Genomic DNA, 27786 nt, shown 5'->3' with positions numbered 1-27786 from the left:
CCTCCGACTTAATATCGTGGCGATATTAAGTTGGAGGATGTATATAAAAGCAGTATTTTCTAGGGATGTGAATAGTTTATTGACGATTTAAAATATCGTCCGATATATTTTAAATCGTCAAAAATCTTTAGGGCCACGATACAATACCAATTCCCCCGATTTATAGTCAAAAAATCGTAAATCGGAGGAAGGGGGAGGGCAGGAAAACCGGCACACTAAAACCCCCTAAAACCCACCCCCGACCCTTTAAATTAAATCCCCCACCCTCCCGAACCCCCCCCAAATGCCTTAAATTACCTGGGGGTCCAGCGGCGGTCCGGAACGGCAGCGGTCCGGAACGGCAGCGGTCCGGAACGGCCTCCTGCAATTGAATTGTGTTGTCTTCAGCCGGCGCCATTTTTCAAAATGGCGGCGCAAAATGGCGGCGGCCATAGACCAACACGATTCGACTGCAGGAGGTCGTTCCGGACCCCCGCTGGACTTTTGGCAAGTCTTGTGGGGGTCAGGAGGCCCCCCAAGCTGGCCAAAAGTCCCTGGGGGTCCAGCGGGGGTCCGGAAAACGATCTCCTGCCGTGAATCGTTTTCCGTACGGAAAATGGCGCCGGCAGGAGATCGTTCTCCTGCAGTCGATCTCCTGCCGGCGCCATTTTCCGTACGGAAAACAATTCGCGGCAGGAGATCGATTTCCGGAACCCCGCTGGACCCCTAGGTAATTTAAGGCATTGGGGGGGGGTTTGGGAGGGTGGGGGATTTAATTTAAAGGGTCGGGGGTGGGTTTTAGGGGGTTTTAGTGTGCCGGCTCACGATTTTCACGATACTTCAAACACCCAAACGGCAACAATACGATTCCCTCCCCCTCCCAGCCGAAATCGATCGTTAAGACGATCGAGGACACGATTCACATCTCTAGTATTTTCTGCTTTTCTGTACACTTTTTCGGGCTGGGCAGATGTTAATTTCTGAGCATAAAAAGTGCGGATCGGGCACACATTTTTTTTCTGTATCTGGGGCGAAAGACTAATAGCCTCATCAACATGCATTTGCATGTGATGAGCTCTATTAGTTTTGGGTGGGGGGTTTGGACCAGTGTTTTGGATGTGGTAAACCCCTTATTGTATAAGAGGTAGTGGATGCGCGTCCAATACGGGCATCCAACCGCGGGTAAAACAGTGTGCTCAGCTGAGTGCGCTTAATGAAGAAGGACACAAACAACAGCAACTTGCCCAATGAATGGAGGTCACAAACAATGAGGGGTGTAGTGGGAGATAAGAGATGACAGATAATGAGGAGCTGCAGAGTGAATGCAGATGTAGGTGAAGACTGAATTTTATGTGGAAGCAAATAAGTAGCTAATGTAGTGACTTCAGAAGAGGGGTGACATGATGGTAATGACATAAGACGCCAAGCTGCACATTGACCATAGTGGAGAAAGATGGTTCAGTGGAAGAACTAGGAGGAGCAAGTTACAATAGTCTAAGCAGTAGATGATGAGATCAGATAAGGATTCTGGTAGTGTATCGTGTACATATATAATAGCCATTCTATATGGCAGACTGTGTTTAAAATATTTACCTCGATTCTAGATGCTTGGGGTTTTATACTCTGGATATCTTCTAAATAAGCCTGCATTCCACAAACTAGCTTTCGCCCTTCCGTGATCTGTTTTCGCAGAGCATTGTAATCTTCAATCAAACCAAGAATGTGGCTCCCATTTTTATCTGCCCATAGATGGCAGCCAGGAACTAGACGAGATGGGGCATAGGAACTAGCAGCAGAACTGCTACTGCACTCAGAGGAACTGTCGCCATTATCTTTTAGTGCTAGTGTCAGTAAAACAAATTAAGAGAAAATTGTCCATTGTGAGTTTTAAGATGTCATCATTTGGAACTTATAAAATTAATTTTGCTCAAATACAAAAACTAACCTGCGACATTGGAGAGAGAACTAATTTGAATGTTCTTATCCTCTGGACATGTATCACATGTTTTATGTGTTTGGAACACATGATACTGCAACTTGCAGATGTTCATATCTTCAGCATCAGTATCAGTATCTATAATACCAAAATGTATTATGAGTAAAGCACATGTAAAAAAGTAAAACATTTGCTCTATACAGTTCTGGTCACTCCATCTCAAAAGCTATAATTGGTTGACAGACAGATGACTGTGAGCAGTGGTAAATGGAACCTACTCAGAGGAGAGAACAGTCATAAGTGGAGTGCCTCAAGGACTGATTCTGTATAATATCATTGTGACCAATAATACAGAAGAGTTAGAAGGAAAAGTTTTTTCTTCTAGTGGATGACACGAAGATCTGCAACAGAGTGGACACATCTGAAGGAGTAGAGAGAATGAAAAGTGATCTAAGAAAACTCAAAAGAGTGGTTGAAGTTTTGGCAGCTGGGGTTCAAAGCCAAGATGTGCAGAGTCATGCATTTGGGGTGCAGAAATCCCAAGGAGCTGTATGTGATGGGGGGTGAAAAACTGGTCTGCATGAACAGGGAAAGAGACCTCAGGGTGATTGTGTCTGAGGATCTGAAGGTAACGAAGCAATATGACAAGGCAATGGCTAAGGCCAAAAGGATGCTGGGCTGCATAGAGACAGGCATAACCGATAGGAAAAGGGTGATACTGCTCTTGTGCAGGTCTTTGGTGAGGCCTCACCTCAAGTGCTATGTTTCATTCTAGAAACAGAATATCAAAAAGGATAGTATAGAAAAATTCCAAATTACCCCGTCATCTGATGAGCAAGTTGTTAATACAAACAAGAAACATACTTTGAGATCTCTATATACAAATGCTAGAAGTCTAAAAAAATAAGATGGGAGAGTCAGAGTGTATAGAACTGGATGAAGAGGAAGATATAATTGGCAATTCTGAGACCTAGTGGAAGGAAGATAACCAAAGGGACACTGTTATACCAGGGTACAAATTATATTGAAATGATAGCATGGATCAAATTGGTGGAGGGGTGGCACTGTATGTTAAAGAGAGCATTGAGTCAAACAGGTTAAAAGTTCTGCAGGAAACAAAATGCAATGTTCAATCTTTATGGATAGAAATTCCGGGTGGTAAAGGGAATAAAATTGTAATGGGGGTGTTTTACTGTCCACTTGGCCAGAACGAACTAACAGACAATGAAATGCTAAAAGAAATTAGGGAAGCTAACAAAATCAGCAGCAAAGCAATACTGGGTGATTTCAATTATTCCAGTACTGACTGGGTGAATGTTACATCAGGACATGCGAGAGAGGTAAAGTTCCTAGATGAAATAAATGACTGCTTTATGGAGCAGCTGGTACAACAACAACAAGAGGGGAAACTATTTTAGACCAAGTCCTTGGTGGAACAGGATTTGGTGTGAGAGGTAACAGTATTGGAGCTACAAGGCAACAGTGAGCACAACATTATAAAATTTGACTTAACTGGAGGGAGTGCAAAAAAGAAATCTACGACAGCATTCAACTTTCAGATAGGTGACTATCATAAAATGAGGAAAATGGTTACGAAAAAACTGAAGGGAGCAACTGTAAATGTTAAAGAGTTTAGCTTAGGTATTGATGTTTTTAAAAAATACCATCTTCGAGCCCAGAACAAATGTAGTCCAAGCATTAGAAAAGGTGGAAAGAAGGCTAAACAACTACTGGCATGGTTGAAAGGTGAGATATGAGAGGCTATAATATCTAAAAGAACATCTTTCAAGAAAAGGAAAAGGGATCTGAATGAAAAAAAAAGCGGGAAACAGCATATGTACAGACAAGTCAGATGCAAAGCATTGATAAGGAAGGCAAAGAGAGAATTTGAAAAGAAGCTTGCTGTGGAAGCAAAAACTCATGATAAAACTTTTTCAGGCACATACAAGAGAAAAAGGGAGTCAGTTGGTCCATTAGATGATCAAGGGGTAAGAGAGGCACTTAGGGATGACAAAGCCATAGCAGAAAGACTAAATTAATTCTTTGCTTCAGTATTCACTGAGGAAGATGTAAGAGAGATACCCATGCCAGAAAAGATATTCCTAGGTGATGATTCAGAGGAACTAAAACAAATCTCAGTGAATCTGAGCAAACTGACAAACTAAAGAGTAGCAAATAACCTGAAGCAGATGGTATACATCCCAGAGTGCTGAAAGAACTGAGAAATGAAACTATGGACCTGTTATTGGAAATTTGTAAATTATTAACATCATCTATGGTACTTGAAGATTGGAAGGTTGCCAATATAACGCCAATTTCTAAAAAGGGATCAAGGGGTGATCCAGGAAATTACAGACCAGTGAGTCTGACGTCTGTGCCAGGCAAAATGGTAGAAACTATCATAAAGAACAAAACTGCTGAACATATAGATAAGCACAGTTTAAGGGGAAATAGCAAACATGGATTTAGGCAAGGGAAGTCTTGCCTCACAAATTTGCTACATTTTTTTTGAGGACATAAATAAATGTATGCATAAAGTTAAGCCAGTTGATATATCTGGATTTCCAGAAAGCATTTGACAAACTCCCTCATAAGAGACTTCTTAGGAAATTAAAAAGTCAATGGATAGGGGGCAGTGTTACAATTTGGGTCACTTTTAGGGAAGAGTAACCCGAATTGTAGCTACATATTGCAAGATTCTATTGCTTTTGGCATACCACGGGCCCATCCCGTGGCCGGCCACCTTTACCTACAGGTTGGGCCTGGCTGCATGGCCTCCCGAAGCAGCATCTCCCCTGCTGCTTGTGGCAACCCCAAGACAGCACCCTCCTCTGAATGCAGCAGGAAGCCATGCCGCGCTGCTCCAGCTAGCATTTCTCCGGTGTGGCAGGATGCCAGGGGAATATCGGGGCCTGGACCACCTTCCAGGAAGTCTCCTCTTTTGCCACCCTAGGCGCGCATGTGGCCTATTCCCCCACATTTAAAGGGCCAGTGGCAGGAATGGCCAGGCGGCGCCCTCTGATGACATCACAAGCTGGCCCTCATATAAGTCTGCTCCAGATGATCTTCCAGTGTCATGGCAATAGGTTGACTCCTCCTGGAGATATGCTTTGCCAAAATTCCTGATCCTGCATCCATCTTCTTGGTTCTTATCTCTGCTGTAGTGATCCTGAGTCTGTATTTTCTGTCCTTGGTTCCTGCTGTCTGGTTTGTCTCTGTACCTCTTCGTTTGTGGTCAGTTTTACTCCTGTCAGTGTTTCCTCGTGTTACTCCTCGGATTGATCTTTTGGACTTAACCTTGGATTGGACTCCAATGCTGCTTCACCTCCGCTTGCAACTGACCACAGCCTGTACATCGTCATCTTAGATTGAACTCGGCCTGCCTTCACCTTTGCCTCATGCAGACTCTGCTGCCAGTCGCCTGTCCAGATTGTGGCCTGACCCGTCTGCATTTCCTGTTGGGCTGGCCTGCCTTATCTACCAAGCCTCAGATCTTCACCTCCACAGAGGCCCGCACCTAAGTCCAGCCAGCCCCAGCACCCGAGGGCTCAACCTAAGGGGAATGAGGGCTGGTATCGGTGAAACTCCAGTTGGGTCTCTGTGCCAACCAGCTCCACCTGCTGACGATGGGGACCTGCAGGGCTCATCCCTGCAGGATGTGCCAATCCCGCCTTGGCCTAAGGGTCCACTTTGCAACAGATTCCACATTAGGAGTCACCACGCAGGAAAAGGATCTAGGTGCCATCGTTGATAGTATGTTGAAATCTTCTGCTCAGTGTGCAGCTATAGCCAAGAAAGCAAATAGAATGCTAGGGATTATTAGGAAAGTAATGGAGAATAAAATAGAGAATATCATAATGCCGTTGTATCGTTCCATGGTATGACTTCATCTTGAGTATTGTGTGCAGTTCTGGTCACCACATCTCAAAAAAGATATAGCAGAATTTGAAAAGGTACAGAGAAGGGCGACAAAATAATAAAGGGGATGGAACAATCCCCTATGAAGAAAGGCTAAAGAGGTTAGAACCCTTCAGCTTGGAGAAGAGATGGCTAAGTGGAGATATGACAGAGGTCTATAAAATGATGAGTGACATGAAATGAGTAAACGTTAATCAGTTGTTTACTCTTTTGAAAAGTACAAAGCCCAGGGGACACACACTGAAGTTACTAGGTAATACATTTAAAACTAATAAGAGAAAATATGCTTTTACTCAATGTATAATTAAGCTCTAGAATTTGTTGCCAGAGGATGTGGTGAAAACTATTAGAATAGCTGCATTTAAAAAAGGTTTGGACAAGTTCCTGGAGGAAAAGTCCATTGACCATTATTAAGGTAGAGTTGCAAAAATCCACTGCTTATTCTTGGGATAATCAGCTTGGAATCTGTCTACCCCTTGGGATCCTGCCAGGTATTTGTGCCCTGGATTGGCCACTGCTGGAAACAGGATTCTAGGCTTGATGGACCTTTGGTCTGATCCAGTTTGGCCAGTCTTATGTTCTTTTTCTACTGAGAAAACTGACCAGTTAATCCTACTCTCTGTTTCCTGTCTTTTAACCAGTTTGCAATCTACAAAAAGACACTGCCTTCTGTCCCATGACTTTTTAGTTTTCCTAGAAATCTCTCATGAGGGACTCTGATCAACGCCTTCTGAAAATCCAAATCCACTACATCTTCCAGTTCACCTTTAGCCCCATGTTTATTAACCCCTTCAAAAAAATGTAGCAGATTTGTGAGGCAAGACTTCTCTTAGATAAATCCATACTAGTTATGTCCCATTAAACCATGTCTTTCTATATGTTCAATGATTTTGATCTTTAGAATAGTTTCCACTATTTTTCCCAGCACTGAAGTCAGGCTCACTGGTCTATAGTTTCCTGGATCACCCCTGGAGCCCTTTGTAAATATCAGGGTTACATTGACCACCCTCCAGTCTTCAGGTACAGTGGACAATTGTAATGATAGGTTACACATTTTTAGTAATAGATCTGAAATTTCATTTTTTATTTCTTTCAGAACCCTGGGGTATATACCATCTAGTCCAGGTGATTTGCTACTCTTTTGTCTTTCAATCTTAACAGACTAGCCAAAGCTATCTGGCCTAGTCCTCCTTAAGAACCAGCCCTGTAAGGGATTCTGGGTAAAGGGAGACTCTCCTCACCTGTATAAGGAGTCAGGGCCCAGAAGCATTAGGGAGGCTCCAGGGAACAGACAGGAAGCTGGCATACAGACAGACAACTTGTGTGTGACACATGTGAAGCTGCATTTGAGGACTGCTGAGGTAAGCAGTGTTTGTACTATTTTTTTGTTCTGTAAATAAAACTTTGTGCATGAAGCAGACAGAGTCTCCCTGCTTCCATTCCTCCTGGCTGTTTCCCAAGCCAATGTGGCTCCCAGCTACTACAATCCCCTCAGCTTTTTCTTCTCCAAGCTGAAGAGCCCTAACCTCTTTAATCTTTCCTCATAGGGGGATTTGTCCTGTCCCCTTTATCATTTTAGTCACCCTTCTCTGTACCTTTTCTAATTGCTCTATATCTTTTTTGAGATGCATGTGATCAGAATTGCACACAATACACAAGGTGTGATATTACTATGGAGAAATACAGAGGCATTATGATACACTGTTTTATTCTCCATTCCTTTCCTATTAATTCCTAACATTCTATTTGTTTTCTTGGCCACTGTCACACATTAAGCAGAGGATTTCAACATACTATCCATTTTAAAGTCTAGATCCTTTTCCAGGGTGCTGACTCCCAATGTGGGCCCTTGGAATTGTGTAGCTATAATTGGGGTTGCTCTTCGCTATGTGCATCACTTTACACTTGACCACATAAGGTGTCATCTGACATTTGGATACCTAGTCTCACAAGGTTCTCCTGCAATTTCTCACAATCCTCATGCGATTTAACAAATTTGAATAATTTTCTATCATCAGCAAATTTGATCACCTCACCCATTGTTCCCATAGCTAGATCATTTATAAATATGTTAAAAATCAGTGGTCCCAGTACAGATGCCTGGGGCACTCTTCTATTCATCATTTGATAAAACTGACCATTTAGCCTTACTGTCTGTTTTCAATCTTTTAATCGGTTCTCAAACCACAATAGAACATTGTTTCCTATCCTATGATATTTTAATTTCCTCATGAGTCTTTCATGAGATACTTTGTCAAAACACTTTCTGAAAATCCAGATATATCAACTGGCTCAACTTTAACCAAGTTTATTCACCCTTCAAGAAATTGTATCAGATTGGTGAGGAAAGATTTTGCTTGGCTGAATCCATTATCAGGATTTCTGGACTCAGGGTACATCACCCCTGGAACTATACAGGATGACAAGCATGATACTGGGCTACTCAAGGGCTGGACTTCTGCCTAGCCAGCTTCCTTCCTTGCAGGTTTAGTCCTTGGATTCTGGGGGCCAGTAGGTCTTTGTGGCAGCAGTACATGAAGGTAAGTCTAGCTGGACAAGGCAGGGCAAGCTAGAGAAAGGCTTGGTACAGGCTAAACAAGGCAAGGCTTGGTACAGGCTGGGAACAGGGTAGGTCAAGACTAGACAGACAAGGACAGGACTGGACAAGGCAGACAAGGGAAACAGGGAATAGAGAACACGGAAGCCCGAAGGCAACAAGGTTGGAGGTCCTTAGGCCAGTAGACTACAGAAAGGCTGGATAAGCCACAAAACAGGCACAAGACAGAGCACACCCAAAGACCACAAGGCAAGATACAAGATAGGCTAGCTGTGAGCAATACCACAAATCTTGTTGGATAAAAATACTATTAAAAGGCAAACCTTTATTGAACAATCGTTTGTAAGATTCAGATTTTTGATTTTTTGAATTTTTGTTTGTAAGAGACAGAGACCTCAGAACTGGTAAAACAGGTTAGTTAACCAAGTTTTTTTCAAAACCAGTAGGCTCAATCATAAGTCTCTATTTGTCTCTCTTTTCTAAGTTTTATTAAAAATATTTTCACTCTTAAAAAGAGTAATTTAATAGATAATTAAATCTTATTCAATTCCTCATGCAGTGTGTCGTTAGTTGCTTCCGCAATAAATTGCTTCAGTAGCAAATAAACTTTTTATGTAATTTCAACTACTTCGGCGGCAATAGATTTTTTAGCCGCTGGCCATCCCACTGTTTATGAAGATTTTATCCGTAAATAATGTGTTGGTTCGAAGCCCATCGTTAGTGAGTTTTATCAAATGAAGGACAAGACTATTTCATTAAATCTTTGTCCTAAAAGCAATTGCACTTATCTTAAGACTTGTGGCCGTTTTCTTTTTGTGCCTGAAACAAGTCTGTGCTGAAAGTCCCCGCCGAAGCAAGGAATCAAGGTCAGGGCTAGGTTACATAGACCTGGAGCTTGAGTGTGGCAAGAGCAGCGAGGAGGAGCTTAGCAATGCTGATGGTGATGCTCACTGAGTGCCTCTGTAGGCAAGGAGTCACAGAAATCAGAAACAAGGTATGAAGAGGCTGCAAAGTAGACAAAATCATAATATCCATGTTGGCTTTGTATCATCAAACTATGACTATTCAGTAATTTTGTTCTTTATAACATATGTTACAAACTGTGAAATGTCACTTTTGCTTTGAACTGAAATATAGTGCAACCATATTTTTCTATTTGTTTGAGAAAGACTTTATCTTTCAAAGTATATGGGCTTATGTGTTACGGTTCTGCCTGTTGCGCAGCCTCCCCTCCAACGTAAGTCCTCAGTAAGCCCTGTTCCCAGTTGCTCAAGTTACCTCCTTCTCTGATAACCTGATACTTCAGTTGCAGGCCTACTTAACTCAGCCCGTCCAGTCCCTTTGTGGCTCTTGAATTTGAATTTATTAAAAACTTATTTTCTGCACTTTTACAGGAGGAACCATTGCACTTTCACATGGAGTCACCTCAGCTCCTTGACCTGGCCAGCCTTATCCTGCTATTCTCCTTTGCCTTGCGGCCTACCTAGGCCATCTGCTTGCCCTACAACCTACCCAGGCCTTCTGCCTTGCAGCTTACCCAGGCCACCTGCTGTGCCTTGTAGCCTTCTACCTTGTCGCGCAGTCTGTGTTGGCCTCCTTCCTTTCTCTGTGGCCTACCCTGGCCTCCTGTCTTGCTCTGTAGCCTACCATGGCTTCCTGTCTTTTTCTCTGGCCTTCAAGGTCTCCTTGCCTTGCTCTGCGGCCTTATTGGCTCTCCTGTATTGCTTAGTGGCCTTCTAGGCCTATCTGTCCTCCTTGCAGTCTTCGGGTCTACTAGGATTAACTTGCCCAGTCTCGTGTCCTGTTGGGCTTTCTTGTTTACTGTTGCATGTTCTAGTTCTGTCCTTGTCTAGTCCAGTCCTGTTCTTGTCTAGTGCACTCCTTTCCTTTTCTGGTCCTTGGCCTGCCTAGTCCAGTAACAGTCCCTTGTCTGTTTCCCAAGCCTTTCTTGTCCTTAGTTCAAGCCCTGCCTGTCCTCAGTACCAGCCTTACCACCAGTGCCTGGATCTAGCTCCCAATCAATACCTGGGCCCAGCTCCCAGCTTGTGTCTGAAACCAGCTCCCAGTTGTACCTGACTTCAGCCATGATATTCTGCAGAAGACAAGTCCTACTGGCCCCCAGAACACAAGGGCTAAACCTGCGGGGGAGGGGACTGGTTAAGGAGAAGACCAGTGTCAGTCCTGCCATGAAATCATGTGCTGCTTCTGCGGGGGTGCTCCCTGATTCCAGCCTGCCAGATCGTGACATTAGGTAGGCTGAAAATGTCCTCATCAGCAGTTTGTCATGTTGTTAATTAGACAAAACTGTGTGCATACACATTTGGCACATGGTAACTGATGCATAAAGGGGTTTAATTAACACAAGTTTGAAATGTATCAGCATCAAAGCTTCTATGAATTGAAAATAACACCCACTTCCAGCTTTGGGATACCAGCAGTTGCAGAATTCCAAAAAACACATCCAAGTCTATGTAGCTGGTTTATGGGTGATCACATGTGCAGGTGCAAGAACCTTATTATAAAAAAGAAATCCTTCTAAAAGGGACACCACTCATCCAAGCATTATATCAAAATCACCTTTGGTTTGATTTAAGAGATCTTTGAGGGATAAAATACAGACTGCTTTCTTTGTCCACTACAACTTCACCCCTCCCCCTCCTGTTCACTTCGGGATAGGAGAAAGAGAGAGTGTGTGTGTGTAGAGGGGAGATATGAACAACCAAAGGAAAGAGTTCAATGCAGGATGCTTCCTAGGGGAGGGTCTGGAATGAGCACAGAGAGAGAGCCAAGACTAAAGCAGGCAGGCACCCTGAAGCTTTCTTCAAACAATTGAATTAAGAGGTGGGAAAGCTTTAGTAATGTTGATTCTGTGGTAGGTTGTCAATTAATGTAGCAAGAAGCTAATTATGTGGTTTCTTCTATCACCACAATCGTGGAAACCTAGGTAGTAAGGTGCATCTTAAACTTCTCTACCATGAGATATTTGTTCAAGACCCTTAGGTCTAGAATGGGATGATATTCCCCAGTCTTTTCTGGATATTAGGAAGTAGCTTGAATACAATCCCTGCCCTCTATCATTCAGTGATATAGATTTGACTGCTTTGGTCTCCAAGGAGGAGGAAATTTTTAACCTCAATAGGCTATAGAGTTTGTTGGGAGGTAAGAACATACTGGTATGTGCCATGTGGGTTAGACCTTCAATCAAGACCAGCATCCTGTCTCCAACAGTGGCTATCTCAATCATTTGGAATCATCCAGCAGATCCCAATGGGAAGATCTCCTCCCCTCCGACCACACACAGATGGAAGATGTGACCATCCCTTTTCTTATCTGGTTGATAATTGTTAATAGACTTGTGTCACAAACTTGTCAAACTTGTTTAAACCCAGATATGCTATTAAACTAGATCACATACTCTGGCAACAATTGCTACAGCTTAATTGCTCAATGTCTGAAAATATATTTTCTTAAATTTGTTTTAAATTAAACTAGTTAGTTTCATGGAGTGTCCTCTAGCCATAGTACTATTTGAAAGAGCAAACAACGTTCCTATTAACCTACTCCACACCCCTCATGATTTTATAAACCTCTATTACATCCCCTTCTCAGTCATATCTTCTCTAAGCTGAAGAGCCCTAGCCTGTTTAGCCTTTCTTTAAAAGGGAGATGTTCCCCTTGTTGACCTTCCTACCTTTTCTAATTTGGGGGCAACCAGAACCACACACAGTATTCAAGTTGTGTTACACCATGGACCTTTACACAGGAATTGTGATATTCTCAGTCTCCTGAGATCCTCTTCAAAGATATCAGAGAAACTATCGAGAACTTTATATTCTCTGTGTGCTTGCTGAGTGAAATACTGTTTGAAGTGTGACAGCACTGATATTCACTTGTTAAGAAGGAAGAATAAATAAGGGAGTCACTGTCAAATCAACTGCAGTGTGAATCTTCATAGGCATTTGTTTAACTTAATTTGCCTTTGAAGCAGAGATATATAGCAAAGCATCATGCATCTGACGAAGTGGACTCTGTCCTCAAAAGCTCATGCTTTAATAAACTAGTTAATCTATAAGTTGCCATTCAACTTCTGTCATTATAGCAAAACAGTGGCTTAGCTGCCTTAATCTTGAGGGACTACTGAGAGAAGGAGCTATCTTTGCTGCTGGGTGAACACAAAATATTGCTGTCTGGGAAATTATAACTTAAAGCCTGTCTGAGGAGAGTGATTGTGGGTTGAACTGTTAGATTCCCTGTGTGTTAGAATACTTAAAAACCTTAGATTTTAGGTTGTCTATAATAGTTTATTCACTTAGAATAAAAAAGCCCTACACTTTAGGTTGGTGGTCTTGTGCTGGCATGTCCTGCCCATGCCACTCTGATGTGCTGCCATTTGCACTTTTGACTTCAAGTATCTGAGCTGGCAATAGTAATGGAATACACTCCCAGTGCTACCACTACATGCCAAGTCAAGCTCCTTGAATCCTGATAAAATTCAGTCAATGGCCTAATCCTCAGGCCATAATTTAGATCCTACTGCAGTTTTACACTATCAGCTCATGTTTTACCTATCAAACATAGTTTGATATGGTCTGCAAGTTTCATGACATCACTCATCACTCCATCCTCTAGATCATTTATAAACAACTTGAATAGTTGACTTAAGGGCACTCTAGTATATATCCTCATCCCCCCCAGTCTGAGAACTGGTCATTAAATCCTACTCATTGTCTCCTTCTCTTTACTGATCCATAAATGTATGTTGCCCCCTATTCCATAGCCTTGAATAATCTCTCGTGTGGTCCTTTGTTGAATGTTTATTTTTAAGTCCAAATATACTATGTCTAGTCATGCGCCTAGATACAATTTTGAAGAATTCTAATAGATTTGTGAGTCATGACTTACATTGCCTTTCTGAAAGCCATGCTAGCTATTCCTAATTGTGTTTAACAATTTTCTCCTTGATAATTGTCTCCACCATCTTACCCAGTATTGATGTTAGCTTAAAGATAGATAAATTTCCAGATTTCTCCCTGAAGTACTTTTTAACTGGAGTTACACTGGCTATTTTCCAGTCTTCTGGTACAGTAGCCATACATGTGGGTGTGATTTCTAGTTTTAATTCTTCCAGAACTCTAGGGAGGATTCCTTCTAGCCCTGGGGACTTGTTACTGTTTAATCTATCAATAATGTTGTCTTTTAGTACCTCAGAGGCATTACCCCCAATGTCCTCTCTGATGAAGATTTCACTCAGCTTATCTGAAATGGTCATATCTTTGATAAGCCCCTTAACCCTTTAATTGTTCCTTCTTTGCTGGTCTCTTACTTTTGAATTCTGAAAAAAAGCTATCCTGCATGCTGCAGTAATGTAGAAAAAATAATAAAACGTAAAAAGAATGACTAACTTGTTACAAAAATAGAAATGCTCATCAAGGCATACTGGAATTGAAAATCCTACTGAAACAGATCAATGTTTCCTTTCAGAACGGCCTGCTACTGGAAAATTACATCTGATAACTGAGGGAAAACAAACAACTGAGGCTGAGGGTGTGTGGTTGCACGGAACATATGCACATGCCTGGTGAAGTTCAAAGAATTTCCTAGAAAGCTCTGGAAAACACTGTCCAATCAGTGCTATCGGGATGATGTTATCCTATCGTGAGACAGATGAACTATTTAGCTTCAAAGAAAATGATTTCAAGCAAGTGGTAGTTAATTGTAATGATGCTAGCACAACTGATCTACCAGCAGTTTAACTGTAATGAAGATACAATTGTTTCTGTGCTTGTTAGTAAAGCTACTCAAAAATCAAAGTAGGTATAAGTAGAACATGAAAAGAAACATAATAATTGAAGAGTGTTATTTAATACCTTTCTTACTTCTGATTGCTTCATTCATCTTTTTGTACAGGTTCTGTTCAATCTGCAGTAACTGCTGTACCTGCTTTTCTTCATAAAAATGGTGCTTTTGTAAATTAATTTCACTCTGAAGTCTGTAAAACATTATTGTGTTAGAATTAAAATATCTCATTTCAGAACTGAACAGCAAGTATGCAATTTGTATGCAAGTCTATTTGCTATATGTAAGGTTCTTTTGCCTAACAAAGTACATCCATATCTTCATATGGGAAATGGTACAGTCCAGTATACCTCTCTACTTTCATATCATAAGAACATAAGATTTGCCATACTGGGTCAGACCAAAGGTCCAGCAAGCCCAGTATCCTGTTTCCAACAGTGGTTGATTCAGGTCACAAGTATCTGGCAAGATCTCAAAAGTTCAACAGATTCCATGATGCTTATCCCAGGGATAAGCAATTAATTTCCCCAAGTCCAGCTTAATAATGGTTTGTGACCTTTTCTTCCAGGCAACAAATTCTAGAGTTTAATTATGTAATGAGAAAAAAAATATTTTCTTCTATTTGTCTTAAATGTATCATCGAGTAACTTCACTGAAAGTCCTCTGGTCTGTTCTTTTTGAAAGAGTAAACAACCGATTCACATTTCCCTGTTCCACTCATTTTACAGAGCTCTATCATATCTCTCCCTCTGCAGTCTCTTCTCCACACCGGAGCCCTAACCTCTTTAGCCTTTCCTCATAGGGGAATTCTTCCATCCCAGTTATTTTGCTCGCAGTTCTCTGTACCTTTTCTAATTCTGCTATATCTTTTTTGAGAAGCGGTGACCAGAATTGCACACAGTTCTCAAGGTATGGTTGCACCATGGTGCAATACAGAGGCATTATGATATTCTCTGTTCCACTCCTAATAATTCCTAGCATTCTATTTGTTTTCTTGGCGGCCGCTGCCACACACTGAGCAAAGGATTTCAACATATCATCCTTGATGACACCTAGATCCTTTTCCTGGGTGGTGACTCCTAATGTGGAACCTTATATTGGGGTAGATTTTCAAAAAGCGTGAATAGGCCTACTTTTGCTTGCGCATCAGACTCAAGCAAAAGTACGCCTGATTTTAGTAGATATGCGCGGAGCCGCGCGTATCCACTAAAATCCTGGATTGGCGCGCGCAAGGCTATTGATTTTGTATAGCCGGCGCGCGCCGAGCCGCGCTGCCTACCCCCATTCCCTCCGAGGCCGCTCCGAAATCGGAGCGGCCTCGGAGGGAACTTTCCTTTGCCCTCCCCTCACCTTCCCCTCCCTTCCCCTACCTAACCCACCCGCCCGGCCCTGTCTAATCCCCCCCCTTACCTTTGTCGGGGGATTTACGCCTCCCGGAGGGAGGCGTAAATCCCCGCGCGCCAGCGGGCCTCCTGCGCGCCGGGCCGCGACCTGGGGGCGGGTATGGAGGGCGCGGCCACGCCCCCGTACCCGCCCCCAAAATGCTGCTAACACGCCCCCGAAACGCCGCGACGACCGGGCCCGCCCCCCGACACGCCCCCCTCGGAGAACCCCGGGACTTACGCGAGTCCCGGGGCTCTGCGCGCGCCGGGAGGCCTATGTAAAATAGGCTTCCCGGCGCGCAGGGCCCTGCTCGCGTAAATCCGCCCGGTTTTGGGCGGATTTACGCGAGCAGGGCTCTGAAAATCCGCCCCATTGTGTAGCTCTAATTTGTGCTGCTCTTTCTTACATGCATCACTTTGCACTTGTCCACATTAAATATCATTTAACATTTGGATGCCTAGTCTCCAGTCTTGCAAGATCCTCTTGAAATTTCTCACAATCTTCTTGTGATTTAACAATTTTGAATAATTTTATATCAGCAAATATGATCATCTTACTCGTTCCTATCTATAGGTTATTTATAAGTATGTTAAAAAGCAGAGGTTCTAGTGCAGATCTCTGGGGCACTCCACTATTCACCTTTCTTCATTGATAAAACTGACCATTTAGCACTACTCTCTATTTTCTATCTTTTAACTAGTTCTCAGTCCACAATAGAACATTGCTTCCTATCTCAACTTTTTAATTTCCTCAAGAGTCTCTCATGAGGAACCTTGTTCAGTACTTTCTGAAACTCCAGATATGCCATATCCACTGGCTCACCTTTATCCATATTTATTCATACCTTCAAAAAAAATGTAGCAAATTGGTGAGACAAGGCTTTTCTTGGCTAAATCCATGCTGACTTTGTCTCATTAAACTATGTCTATCTATATGTTCAGTAATTTTGTTCTTTAGAATAGTTTCAACCATTTTTCTCAACATTGATGTCAGACTCACCAGACCTTAGTTTCCCAGATCAACCATGGAACCCTTTTGAAAAAATTGGCATTACATTGGCCACTCTCCAATCTTCAGGTACCATTGCTGATTTTAATGACAGTTTACAGATTATAAACAGTAGGTTTGTAATTTGATTTTTCAGTTCTTTCTGCACTTTGGGATGTAAACTATCTGGTCCAGGTGATTTGATACTTTTTAGTTTGTCAATTTGCTTGTACATCTTCCAGGTTCACTGAGATTTGTTTCAGTTGATCTGAATCACCTTTAAATATCACTTCAGGCATAGGTGTCTGCCTTACATCTTCCTAAGTAAAGATTGAAGCAAAGAATTCATTTAATCCCTCTGCTATGGCTTTTTCCTTCCTTAGTGCTCCTTTTACCCTTGATCATCTAATGTTCTTTCTGATTCCCTCACAGGCTTTTTGCTTCAAATGCATCTGAAAAAGTTTTTAATATGAGTTTTTGCTTCCACAGCAAAGTTCTTTTCAAATTCTGTCTTTGCTTTCCTTATCAATGCTTTGCATCTAACTTTCTAGAGATTAGGTTATTTCCTGTTTCCTTCATTCGGATCGTTTCCATTTTTTGAAAGATGTTATTTTGGCTAGAATAGCCTCTCTCACCGTACCTTTTTAACCATGCTGGCAGCTATTTAGCTTTTCTTCCACCTTTTTTAATGCATAGAATACATCTGATCTGTGACAATCAAATTTACTTTTGACTGTATTAGTCTTCTTGTAATAAGTTTGCCTGAATTGTTCACTGTTTATTGCCTTTTATGTTAATTTTATTTATTGTTTTGAATTTAAAAATTGAATAAATTATAAAAAAAAAAAAAGAATACATCTGGTCTGGGCTTCCGAGATGGTATTTTTAAACATTGTCCATGCCTGATGTAAACTCTTGGCCTTTGCAGCTGCTCCTTTAAGTTTTTTCCTAAATATTTTTCTCATAATCTCCCTTTTGAAAGTTAAATGCTATCACAGTAGATTTCCTTAGTGTACTCACTCCAGTTATCAGGTCAAAATTGATTATGTTATGATCACTATTGCCAAGTGTCCCTAACATCATTACCTCTTTCACCAAATCATGTGCTCCATTAAGGATTAGGTTTAAAATAACTCCCCCCCCCCCCCCCCTCCCCCCCCCCCCCCCCCCCACCCCTTGTTGGTTCTTGTACCAGCTGCACAATGACACATTTATTTCATCTAGAAACTTTATCTTCTTAGCATGTCCTAAAGTGACATTTACCCAGTCAATACTGTGGTAATTGAAATCACCCATTATTACTGTGTTGCCCGGGGACAGAGCCGGTTTAGCACAATTTTTTTTTTTTAATTTTCCCCCTCTGAATCCTAGGTGAGTCTTATGGTCAGGTGCATCTTATGGAGCGAAAAATACGGTATCTTGTAGAAATATCACTGGATTGTGGATATTCTGTAACTACATACGCCATAACAAGCAACAAAACAGGTGTGGTGGCTAATAGGAAACTATTTTTCCACATGCAGAACAAGTTTCTTTAGTCATAATGTGGCAAAATTATGGAACATTTTTCCAGTGGTTGGAAAATGAAATGACAGCAATATAATCCTAGATATGTTTTATGAAAAAGAGAATCTATACATGAAAAAGGGAAAGACACTTACTGCTCTATTAAGGATTTAGATGTAAATTTTCAATATTGACTATACAGGTGGATTACTAAGCAGAGATAGCTATAATGCATTCTGAAGAGTTCTGGACATAATGAACCTCTAAGTTTCTTTCAATGCAACCATCTATATAACTACATGCAACTTAATACAAAAATAATAAATATTGCAGGCAAAGGGTTAAACATGGTTATTTTACCTCTTTAATTCATTATGACTTTTATATATATCTTGAGTCAGGCAACTGATTTCTTCATCCCGTGCACAGAGCTGCTGCTGTAGCTTCTCATTTTCCTTCTTGATGCTTTCATAATCGCTGTGAATATGCTCAACCAGGAATGTCTTTTGAGACAGAGCTTCCCTTAATTTTTCATTTTCATTTTGTTTATCTGACAATAGAAAAATACAGTTTGCCAACAATTTATCTTGTCCAAATAAATTCTTCTGTTTGAAAATAGTATGTAACAAATACACATTCAATGTGCTCTAGTTTTAAAATTCTGCTATGTGGCTCTCATTGGGGAAATTGTCAACATCAATTTTCTTGCAAGAAATTCTGGCATATTATGTTCCTGTGATTCAGTCAGAGCAGAGCCCATAATTTGAGCAATGAGTACTAACACTTGATTAAAAATTAATCCAATGGGAAATTAATGTCTTAATTACAACTGTGACTGAGAAGTTCTAAATTCCTCATAACATTTCCCTTAACTCTGTTCTTATTTACTAGATTAAGTGGGCTTTACCTTGGTCCAGGCCGGCATTTGCTATTTGTCGTTCAAGCTGCTCCCTCAGCTTTTCATTAGTTTTAATGGACTCTTCTAAACGTTGTCTAAGCATTCTAATTTCTTGTAGATGTTCCATCAATATATCTAAAAAAGAGTAAAGGAAAGCATAACCATCCATGTCACGGAGGTATAGAACAGATTGTGAAGGCCTACATTTTCAGGTTAAAATCCCAACAAATTCAATTCTGCCAAACAATTTTCTAAGGCACAAAACAAATAAATACACACACACACTATACCAAAACATACAGTAACCCAACTCTTTACATGCTAAAACAGTATCTTAATGCAAAAAATTTACAGTTTTATATTTGTACTCACATATAAATTGTAAAATACTTACTAGTATCTAACATACCCCCCCCCCATATATTACATCCATTGTATATTATTCATTCACACTTCATACATACCACATATACTGCAGGTGAAAACTCACCCTCAAAATACCACACTCTAAAATTGAAAAGAAAACCCTCAATATTATTACACAAAATTTATTTACTATATAGGCTCTTTATACACATTCCTTCTTTTATCTTTCTTTTACCCAACAAAGGCCTACGTTTCGGCTGTCACCAGGCTTCATCAGAGGAACATTACACATTAAACTAACACTTGTTGAATTCTTATCGAGTAGCATGATAGCAATAAATGTCCATTCCCAAATGTAAACCCCAAGTTCTTTTTTCTTGTCCATCTCAAATTAGTCCTTTGTAGTATACAGCATCACATCCATCTTGTTCCAGATGTATTGTTTATTCTCTACTCATAATTTGAAGCTTCAACATTCAGCAAGAGTTCCAACAGCTTTATATCCAAACGGGGTAGCATGTTTACACTGCCAAATAAAAGATTAATACATTTTTATGAACTGCATAGTCACACCTTTCTTCCAATGCTTTAAATATAAATCCCTTACTTTGAACCCAGCAACATTATTGCAGAAACACTTCTACATAACCCATACTTTTATCACCAATCCCAGGATTACCTCAATATTAAAGATCCTGCCTCCCATTCTTGTTGACTAAATTGTCCCTGATTCTCTAAAAGACCTCCCACTCAATGCAATGTAGTAGAGGAGGTGATGTATCCCTAGTGCTTCGACAATATGAACATACATATATAATTGGCAGACAATAGCCCCAAAAGACTTGAATTTGGGCATTGAGTGGGAGGTTTTTTATTGAATCAGGGACGATTAAACCAACAGCAATGGGAGGTAGGATCTTCAACATTGAAGTAACCATGGGATTGGTGTTAGAAATATGTGTTATGTTAGAGTGATCCATTAATAAAGTTTCTGGGATAATATACCTGGATATCCGCCCGCCGGTATAGCTACTGCTGAGAAGTGCCATGAGAGAGGCTGGTGACTGTGACTCATGCAATTTAACTATTGTGTCACTAAAGGTATGGCTGTGGCTGGTTGTGGGGATGAGGCATATGGAGTAATGTTTTAAAAAGTGTAAAGATGTGTGGACAATGAGGGTTTTCCTGTTTCTAATTTTACATTCGCAGCGGGAACGCACACTATAACTCATGTCTGTCTCATTGTGATGAATGGTTGTAAGAAAAAATATGATGTGCTCTGCCATGTAGATGAACTATGATCACAATAAAGGTATGTTGTGGTTATAGTAGGGGTTGAAAAACATAGAACTATTATATTTAAAACATTGGAAGAAAGGTGGTAAATGTGTAGTTAAAAATGTATTAATCCTTTATTTGGCAGTGTTAACATGCTACCCCCTTTGGATATAAAGCTGTTGACTCCCCCCTTTGGATATTTATTTATTTAAGACTTTTTATATACCGTCTTAGCAAATAAATTTGAACAAAAACGGTTTACAACATTGAGCATAAAATAATAAATACTAAACTTTCATAAAGTGAAAGTAAAAATAAATAAAAATAAAAGCATAAATAAAATTATAGTATCATATCAATAATATATTTATACCTAAAGATATTAAAATAAACTTAAGTTAACTTTACATTTAACAAACATAAAAGATAGAAAAAAATAGGAAGAATAAAAGTCATTATAAGCACAGCATAATAAAACAAGGAAAACTGCCTGGTCTCTTAGTCAGTAGTTCTGAATGCTTCTCTAAAGAGATATGTTTTTAATGATTTTTTTGAAATCCTTACTATTTGAGATTTGGTGTAGGGCATTAGGTAGGGCATTCCAATGTATAGGCCCTGCTACAGAAAAAGCTCTTTGATGGGTAACGTTTAGTCTTGTTAATCTGACAGAAGGAACATCCAAAAGGCTCATATATATATATAAAGCTGTTGGAACTCTTGCTGAATGTTGAAGCTTCAAATTATAATGAGTAGAGAATAAACAATACATCTGGAACAAGATGGATGTGACGCTGTATACTACAAAGGACTAATTTGAGTTGTCAAGAAAAAATAACTTGGGGTTTACATTTGGGAATGGACATTTATTGCCATCATGCTATCCGATATAAATTCAACAAGTGTTAGGTTTAATGTGTAATGTTCCCCTGCTGAAGCCTGGTGACAGGCGAAACTTAGGCCTTTGTTGGGTAAAAGAAAATTAAAAGAAGTAGAATATCAGTATGTGTGAGGGTAAAGTGCCTATATGGTAGTTAAAGTTTTGTGTATTAATATTGAGGGTTTTCTTTGCAATTTTTGAGTGTGGTATTTTGAGTGTGAGTTTTTATCCGCAATGTGTATGGTATGTATGAAGTGTGAATGAATGATATAGAATGGTTGTAATATATTTGGGGGGGGGGGGGGGGGGGGGAGGGGGGGAACGGGGACTAAAGAGCATGTTAAATACTTGTAAGTATTTTACAATTTATATGTGAGTACAAAAATAAAATGTGTAAAGTTTTTGCATTAAAATACTGTTTTAATATGCAAAGTGTTGGGTGTCTATATGCTTTGGTATATTGTTCATATTTTGTATATGACCCAATTTTAAGAGTGTGCCAGTAGAGATTTATATATATATATTTATTTACTTATTTATTTTATTTACAACACTTGTATGGAACCCTTGAAATACTCAGAAAATGATGAAGCTGAATGGTATGAATGGTTCAGTTTATATTCAAAGTTTATTGAAAAAATATGTCCCCATATGGGATATTAAGTCATCCCAGGGAGCTTGTTTGTAAGTTCCAATTTTTATAACTCCTAGATTGGCTTATACACATCAGCCATTTTCATGTTATTTACTTCTGCTCTAGTATGCTCTACTTTTTGAAGCTCAGCAAGCCAAGGATCTATTTAAAAAAAATATTTTATACTTTGCTTTTCAGGCAAACCTTTGATGTCTGATGCCATTTGGTTGTGCAGTCTAGGCTTGACTTATGATAAGTGATTCACACCTGATGTTTTTTGTCTGATCACTCATATTTTCTTAAAATGCTACAAATTCTGCCAGCGGTATGTAAGAGTATACTGTGCCTGACACATGCATCACTGGGTGGTGCTCGAGAAGTTGAGGAATAAATAAAAACAGAGGCTCAGAATGTTCTAGGGCTTTTTGTCAAGGATCCAGGGTTCTAGGACAGAGTCTTTTGAGTTTCTCAGTTTCATGAACTTGACTGTAAGGAGGCTGCAGGAGGAATTTGGAGGAGACTCTTTGCTCTGCTGGAATTTGTCTTTCCAGTGTTTTGTGCAAGTGGGAAAAACACAAGGGATCAAGATGGTCCTGGTTACCTGGAGACTCTGTGGGGACCTAAGCCAAGTTGAAGAGGGTAACAGAGCTTTTTCTAGTTGGCATTTGAAGCAGAGAGAAGAAAGGAGCTAGAAGTGCTTTCTAGCATTTCAAGAGTGACAAGGAGAGTATGCCTAAAGGAGTCAAGGAGAATTCAGGTACAAAGAGGAGATCCAGAAAGGAGAAATTACTACTTACCTGATAATTTCCTTTTCTTTAATGAATAGAGGTGGATCCACGACCAGTGGGTTATGCACCTATACCAGCAGACGGAGACGGAGCAAATCCAACATCACGGTATATATACTCCTGCACTGACATCAGCCCGCCAGTATTCTCTGCAAAAGCCAACTGTGGACAAACTAATAAAAACTCAGCTAACAGGGAATCACTGAGCTCAGACAAAGAGTATAACGCTAGTCTAGGGACTGGATTGACAATTACCAGTAACTCCTGGAAAATGCAGCCATGCAGGAAGACAATAGCACCACCATCCGTCAACCAAGGGTGGGAAGGTGGATCCACCACCGATCTTCATTAAAGAAAAGGAAATTATCATGTAAGTAGTAAATTTCTCCTTTCTTTGTATTCAGATATGTGGATCCACGACCAGTGGGAAGGAGGCTGCCCGCGGTCTGATCAATATCACACGTGCAAAGGCTACATCCTCCCGGGTCTGCACATCCAGTCAGTAATGCCTGGAAAAAATGTGTAAGGAAGACCACATCATAGCTCGGCAAATCTCGACAGGAGACAGCAATCTAATCTCTGTCCATGACACTGCCTGAACCCTAGCAGAGTGAGCCCTAACCTGACTAGGCAACGGCAGCTCAGCATCCACACACATGGCTGTGACTCCCTCCTTAATCCAGCGGGCTCTTGTAGCCCGCAACGCTGGCTCACCCTGTTACTCCCACCATGGAGTATAAACAGCCTGTCCCATCTTCCTGAGAGATTCAGAAACTTCTAAATATGTCAAGATATGCCTCTTGATATCTAAGGACCGTAACAAACGATATTCATCCACATTTCTCTCCCTGTCCAGAGTTGGCAGGGAAATTGATTGATTCAAGTGAAAATCCGAAACCACCTTTGGCAAAAATGACGGAATGGTACGCAACTGTATCGCCCCCGGATGACTCACAGAAACTGTTCCCGGCAAGACAAGTCCTGCCATTCAGAGACTCTTTATGTAGAACAAATTGCCACAAGAAACACTGTTTTAAAGATAAGTAACCTCAAGGAAAGCTATGCAGTGGTCGAAAGGTGGGACCCACCAGAAAATCCAAAAACAGATTAAGACTCCACAAGGGCACTGGCAACCACAGAGGAGGATGAAGATGCATTTCCCCTTTTAAAAAGCAAGCCACATCTGGATGGGCCAACAAGGGTCCATCATTACCCTGACTTTGGAAACAGGCAAGAGCTGCCTCTTGTTCCTTCAATGAATTAAGGTCAACACTTTTCTCAATCCATTCTTCAAAAATTCCAAAATGAGCAGGATCTTAATCTAATGAGGCAGAACCCCTCGATCCTCACACCAAGCTTCAAACACTCGCTAAACCCGCACATTGCTAAGGAAGTGGAGAACTTTCTTGCTCGTGGCAAGGTGGTAATCACCACAGTGGAATATCCATGCTTCAGCATACGAGCATTTTCAAGGGCATACCGTAAGACAAAATAGAGTCTGATCTACTTGAAGAACAGGCCCCTGCGTTGCAGATCCCTGAGAACCAGTAATCTTATAGGAGAGTCCATCAAACGAAGGGGGTTGGCAGAAGGACATTGGAACGTCACTCCCCAAAAACAAAAAGAAAACCAAATAAAGGAGATGGGTGAAGAGGTTATCAAAAGTCAGCTGAATAAGGCAAAAAACAAGCCCAAGATAAGCAATAAATTGAACGAGACACACTGAAAAGTTATGAGCACAAATACTCATAGGCTGGGCAATAAAATCCCAGACCTGCAAGCCCTAATGGTGGAGGCAGACTTGGACATTGTTGCTATTACAGAGAAATGGTTCACGGAATCTCACGATTGGGATACAGCCATACTGGACTATAACTTGAGGAAGTACAGACGGAACAGAAAAGGGGGAGGAGTAGCTCTTTATGTCAAAAGCAATATACAAGCAACTGAACTGCAAGGAATAGGGAGTAGAGAATAAGCATTATGGGCCATCCTAAAAAAAAGAGGATGAGCATCCGTTTCTACTGGAGTGGTTTACAGGCCTCTGACTCAAACGGAAGAACTAGACAGAGAGAGCTGGTAGAAGACATCCAAAAAGTTGGAAGGAAGGGAGATGGGTTGATTGTTGTCACTTACTTCCAAACTATCGCTACCTGTTTGTAACACTCTTCTAACACTGACACTGTACATGACAGTTGCCACATATATCACAGCAGCAAAACATCCACCTGATGGTGTGCTTGTGCAAGTCCCTGGCTGTTCTGCAGTATGTCCTCTAGAGATACACATTTTCTGTTCTGACACACTGAATTTGCTAGACCCTAAATGCACAGGCCATAGCTTCTGTTTTACTGTGATGGTCAAGCCAAACTATAGCTGACATCCTGGCATGGTTTCTGCTGGCATGGACTTAGCTGTAAAACGTAAATAAATAAATAAAAATAAATGCTGAAAGGCAAGCAGGTTCAGGAAGCCAAGCGCAGTGGTGAAGGTCTATGTGCTCTCTCCCCGCAGCCGGTTGGCAGGGAAATTGATTGATTCAAGTGAAAATCCGAAACCACCTTTGGCAAAAAGGACAGAACAGTACGCAACTGTATCACCCCCGGATGACTCGCAGGTCCTGTGCTTGACTGCAGGTCCCTGGGGCTTGAAGGCTGTGACAGGCAGAGTCCTGGGCGAGAGCCGTGGAAACAAGGAAGAAGACATAAGTACCAATGTTAAGAAATACACATGTAGCATTTGGCATTAGATGTACACTTTGCATCAATTAATGTGAGTATCTTATGGCAGATGATGTGGACAACTGTAGCAGCCTTGCCATTTACAAGTGATGTGAACCTTCCGGCTCTGGCTCGTGTGGTGATCAGCCTCTCATCCACGCTCTTGAAGACATCTGGTCCCAGGTGTTGGACAAGGCGCTCCTCCATTGGTGTCAGTATGATGGGACAAGGGGCTCCTCCTCTGGTCTGACGTATATGCTTGTTGTGTTTAGTCACCTTGCTTTTCAGTTGGGCCTTGATGTCGCAGTACCTGTGGGCCAACTGCTCCACACTCCGTTTCATGCCACTGCGCCTGGATACAGCCTGGGCGATTATGTGCCAGATCTGGTCCCTGGCTGCCCTTGTTGTCTTGGCTGCACGGTTGCCGAACAGCACTGCATAATTCTCTAGGACAGCTGTGATGATTATTTCATTGTTCTCCATGCTGAACTTCAAAGCCCTCAGACGTGTCCGCCCTGCTGCCTGGCTGCCAGGACGGGGGTGCCACTTCCGCTTCTGGAGAGGTGGTCTCCCTTTTTTCACTCTCGCTCCCACTCCTCTCCCTTCTCCACCACTCCTGAACCTGCCCTACCGTCTCCTCTGCCTATACCTAGCCTGCTGTCCTCTTCCCTCCATACTCGCCTGCCTATCCCGTTCCTGCCTCCTCCTATCCCTTTCCTCCTATCTCTACTCCTGTCTGTCCCTACTCCTCCTCCTCACACTGCTACCCTCGTCCTCCCGCCTTCTCTCCTCCTCTCTACCCTCATGCTCCATCCTCTCCACTCCTCCATACCAGGACCACACCACCACCACTCCTCATTCCTTTGTACACACAGACATATAAACTGGAAAAATTAACAAAACCTTTCACTCCAACAAAGACAAAACATCAAGGTAAAGGGAAGCAGATGACAACAGAAGACCAGACTACGCACTCAAGTAATCTATTCTGAAAAAGCTCCTACTCCCACTATCCACCTCACCAATTCTCCTCTCTCCAATGCTTGCCACACTCTCAAAAAGGCAGTTGCAGGAAGCCAGTATATATAAACAACAAAAAAATAACGTGCCACGCATAAATCAATGTGCATCATGTAAAATGATGTGCTATGTGAGATGCAATGACGTTTCACGCTTCGCAAAAATTGCCAATGTGATAGATAGGAAATTAGCCTAAACACGCCCATTTTATTTTTTTTTAATCACAGGTACTATTTCAGCTATATTTATAGTGTAGTAATTTGATGAATCTAGGCCTTACTTAGCCAGATAAGTAGCATTTCAAGACTTGTTCACCTAAGTAATAGCTTTGCTGTACTTAGCCGGATAAATCATCACCAGCCTTGATTACTGCAACTCACTCTTGATTGGCTTACCCAAAATAACATTAAAACCACTTCAATTACTACAGAACGCAGCAGCGAGGATCCTAACTGGAAAAAAGAAATCAGACCACATCACACCCGTACTAAAGAGTTTACATTGGTTACCAGTAGAAAAAAGGATTGAGTTCAAAATGCTAACAATCATTCACAATGCAATATACAAAGCAGACAACACAGAACTTGACAATGTCATACATCTTCACAGACTACAACGTACGACTAGAACAAGTAAAATACAACTAGAAATACCACCACTCCCATTAGCCAAGCTATCCAACACACGGAACAGAGCCATATCCATCGCAGGCCCAAAATTATGGAACGCACTACCAGAACATTTGAGCTCACAAAGTAACATTAAATCTTTTAAAAAAGAGCTCAAAACATGGATATTCAGTCACACATTCAAAGACGGTATTGATTAATATTACTCAACACAGATAATGCATATCCTTTTAAGTTACACTATAGCACTACCAAGACTATGACAGAGTCCGCTTGATGCCTGAAATTACATCGTTTATTTTCCTTGTTCCTTTTTGTTCACAGATATACACTGTTATAAATGTTGATACCATTTGTAATTTGTAAGTTTCTTTGTTTAAGTTATACTGTTAAATGTAATAAGTTGTTGCAATTGTAAACCAGAGTGAAGTCCGCTAGCTATACCTCGGTATAAAAAAAAACGCTTAAATAAATAAAATAAAATAAAATAAAAATCAGTACTTATCCAGATAAG

The 27786-nt window shown here is 41.1% G+C and overlaps 1 protein-coding gene across 1 annotated transcript in view; it reads right to left on the bottom strand.

Moving 5' to 3' along the window:
- LOC115098070 (CDK5 regulatory subunit-associated protein 2-like) overlaps positions 1–27786 on the bottom strand; it is a 70343-nt gene that overhangs the window by 31546 nt on the left and 11011 nt on the right. The window contains exons 2-6 of the mRNA XM_029614372.1: positions 18970–19095; positions 18423–18612; positions 14267–14379; positions 1925–2053; positions 1573–1820 (exon numbers count right to left, since the gene is read on the bottom strand). Coding sequence (XP_029470232.1) covers positions 1573–1820; positions 1925–2053; positions 14267–14379; positions 18423–18612; positions 18970–19087 — 798 coding nt within the window. The 5' untranslated portion in view covers positions 19088–19095. The remainder of the gene's footprint in view (positions 1–1572; positions 1821–1924; positions 2054–14266; positions 14380–18422; positions 18613–18969; positions 19096–27786) is intronic.

Source organism: Rhinatrema bivittatum, chromosome 8 (genome assembly GCF_901001135.1).
Source record: "Rhinatrema bivittatum chromosome 8, aRhiBiv1.1, whole genome shotgun sequence".
NCBI lineage: Eukaryota > Metazoa > Chordata > Amphibia > Gymnophiona > Rhinatrematidae > Rhinatrema > Rhinatrema bivittatum.
The sequence above is the reverse complement of the archived record's forward strand: the minus strand, read 5'-3'. Positions and strand labels throughout refer to the sequence as shown.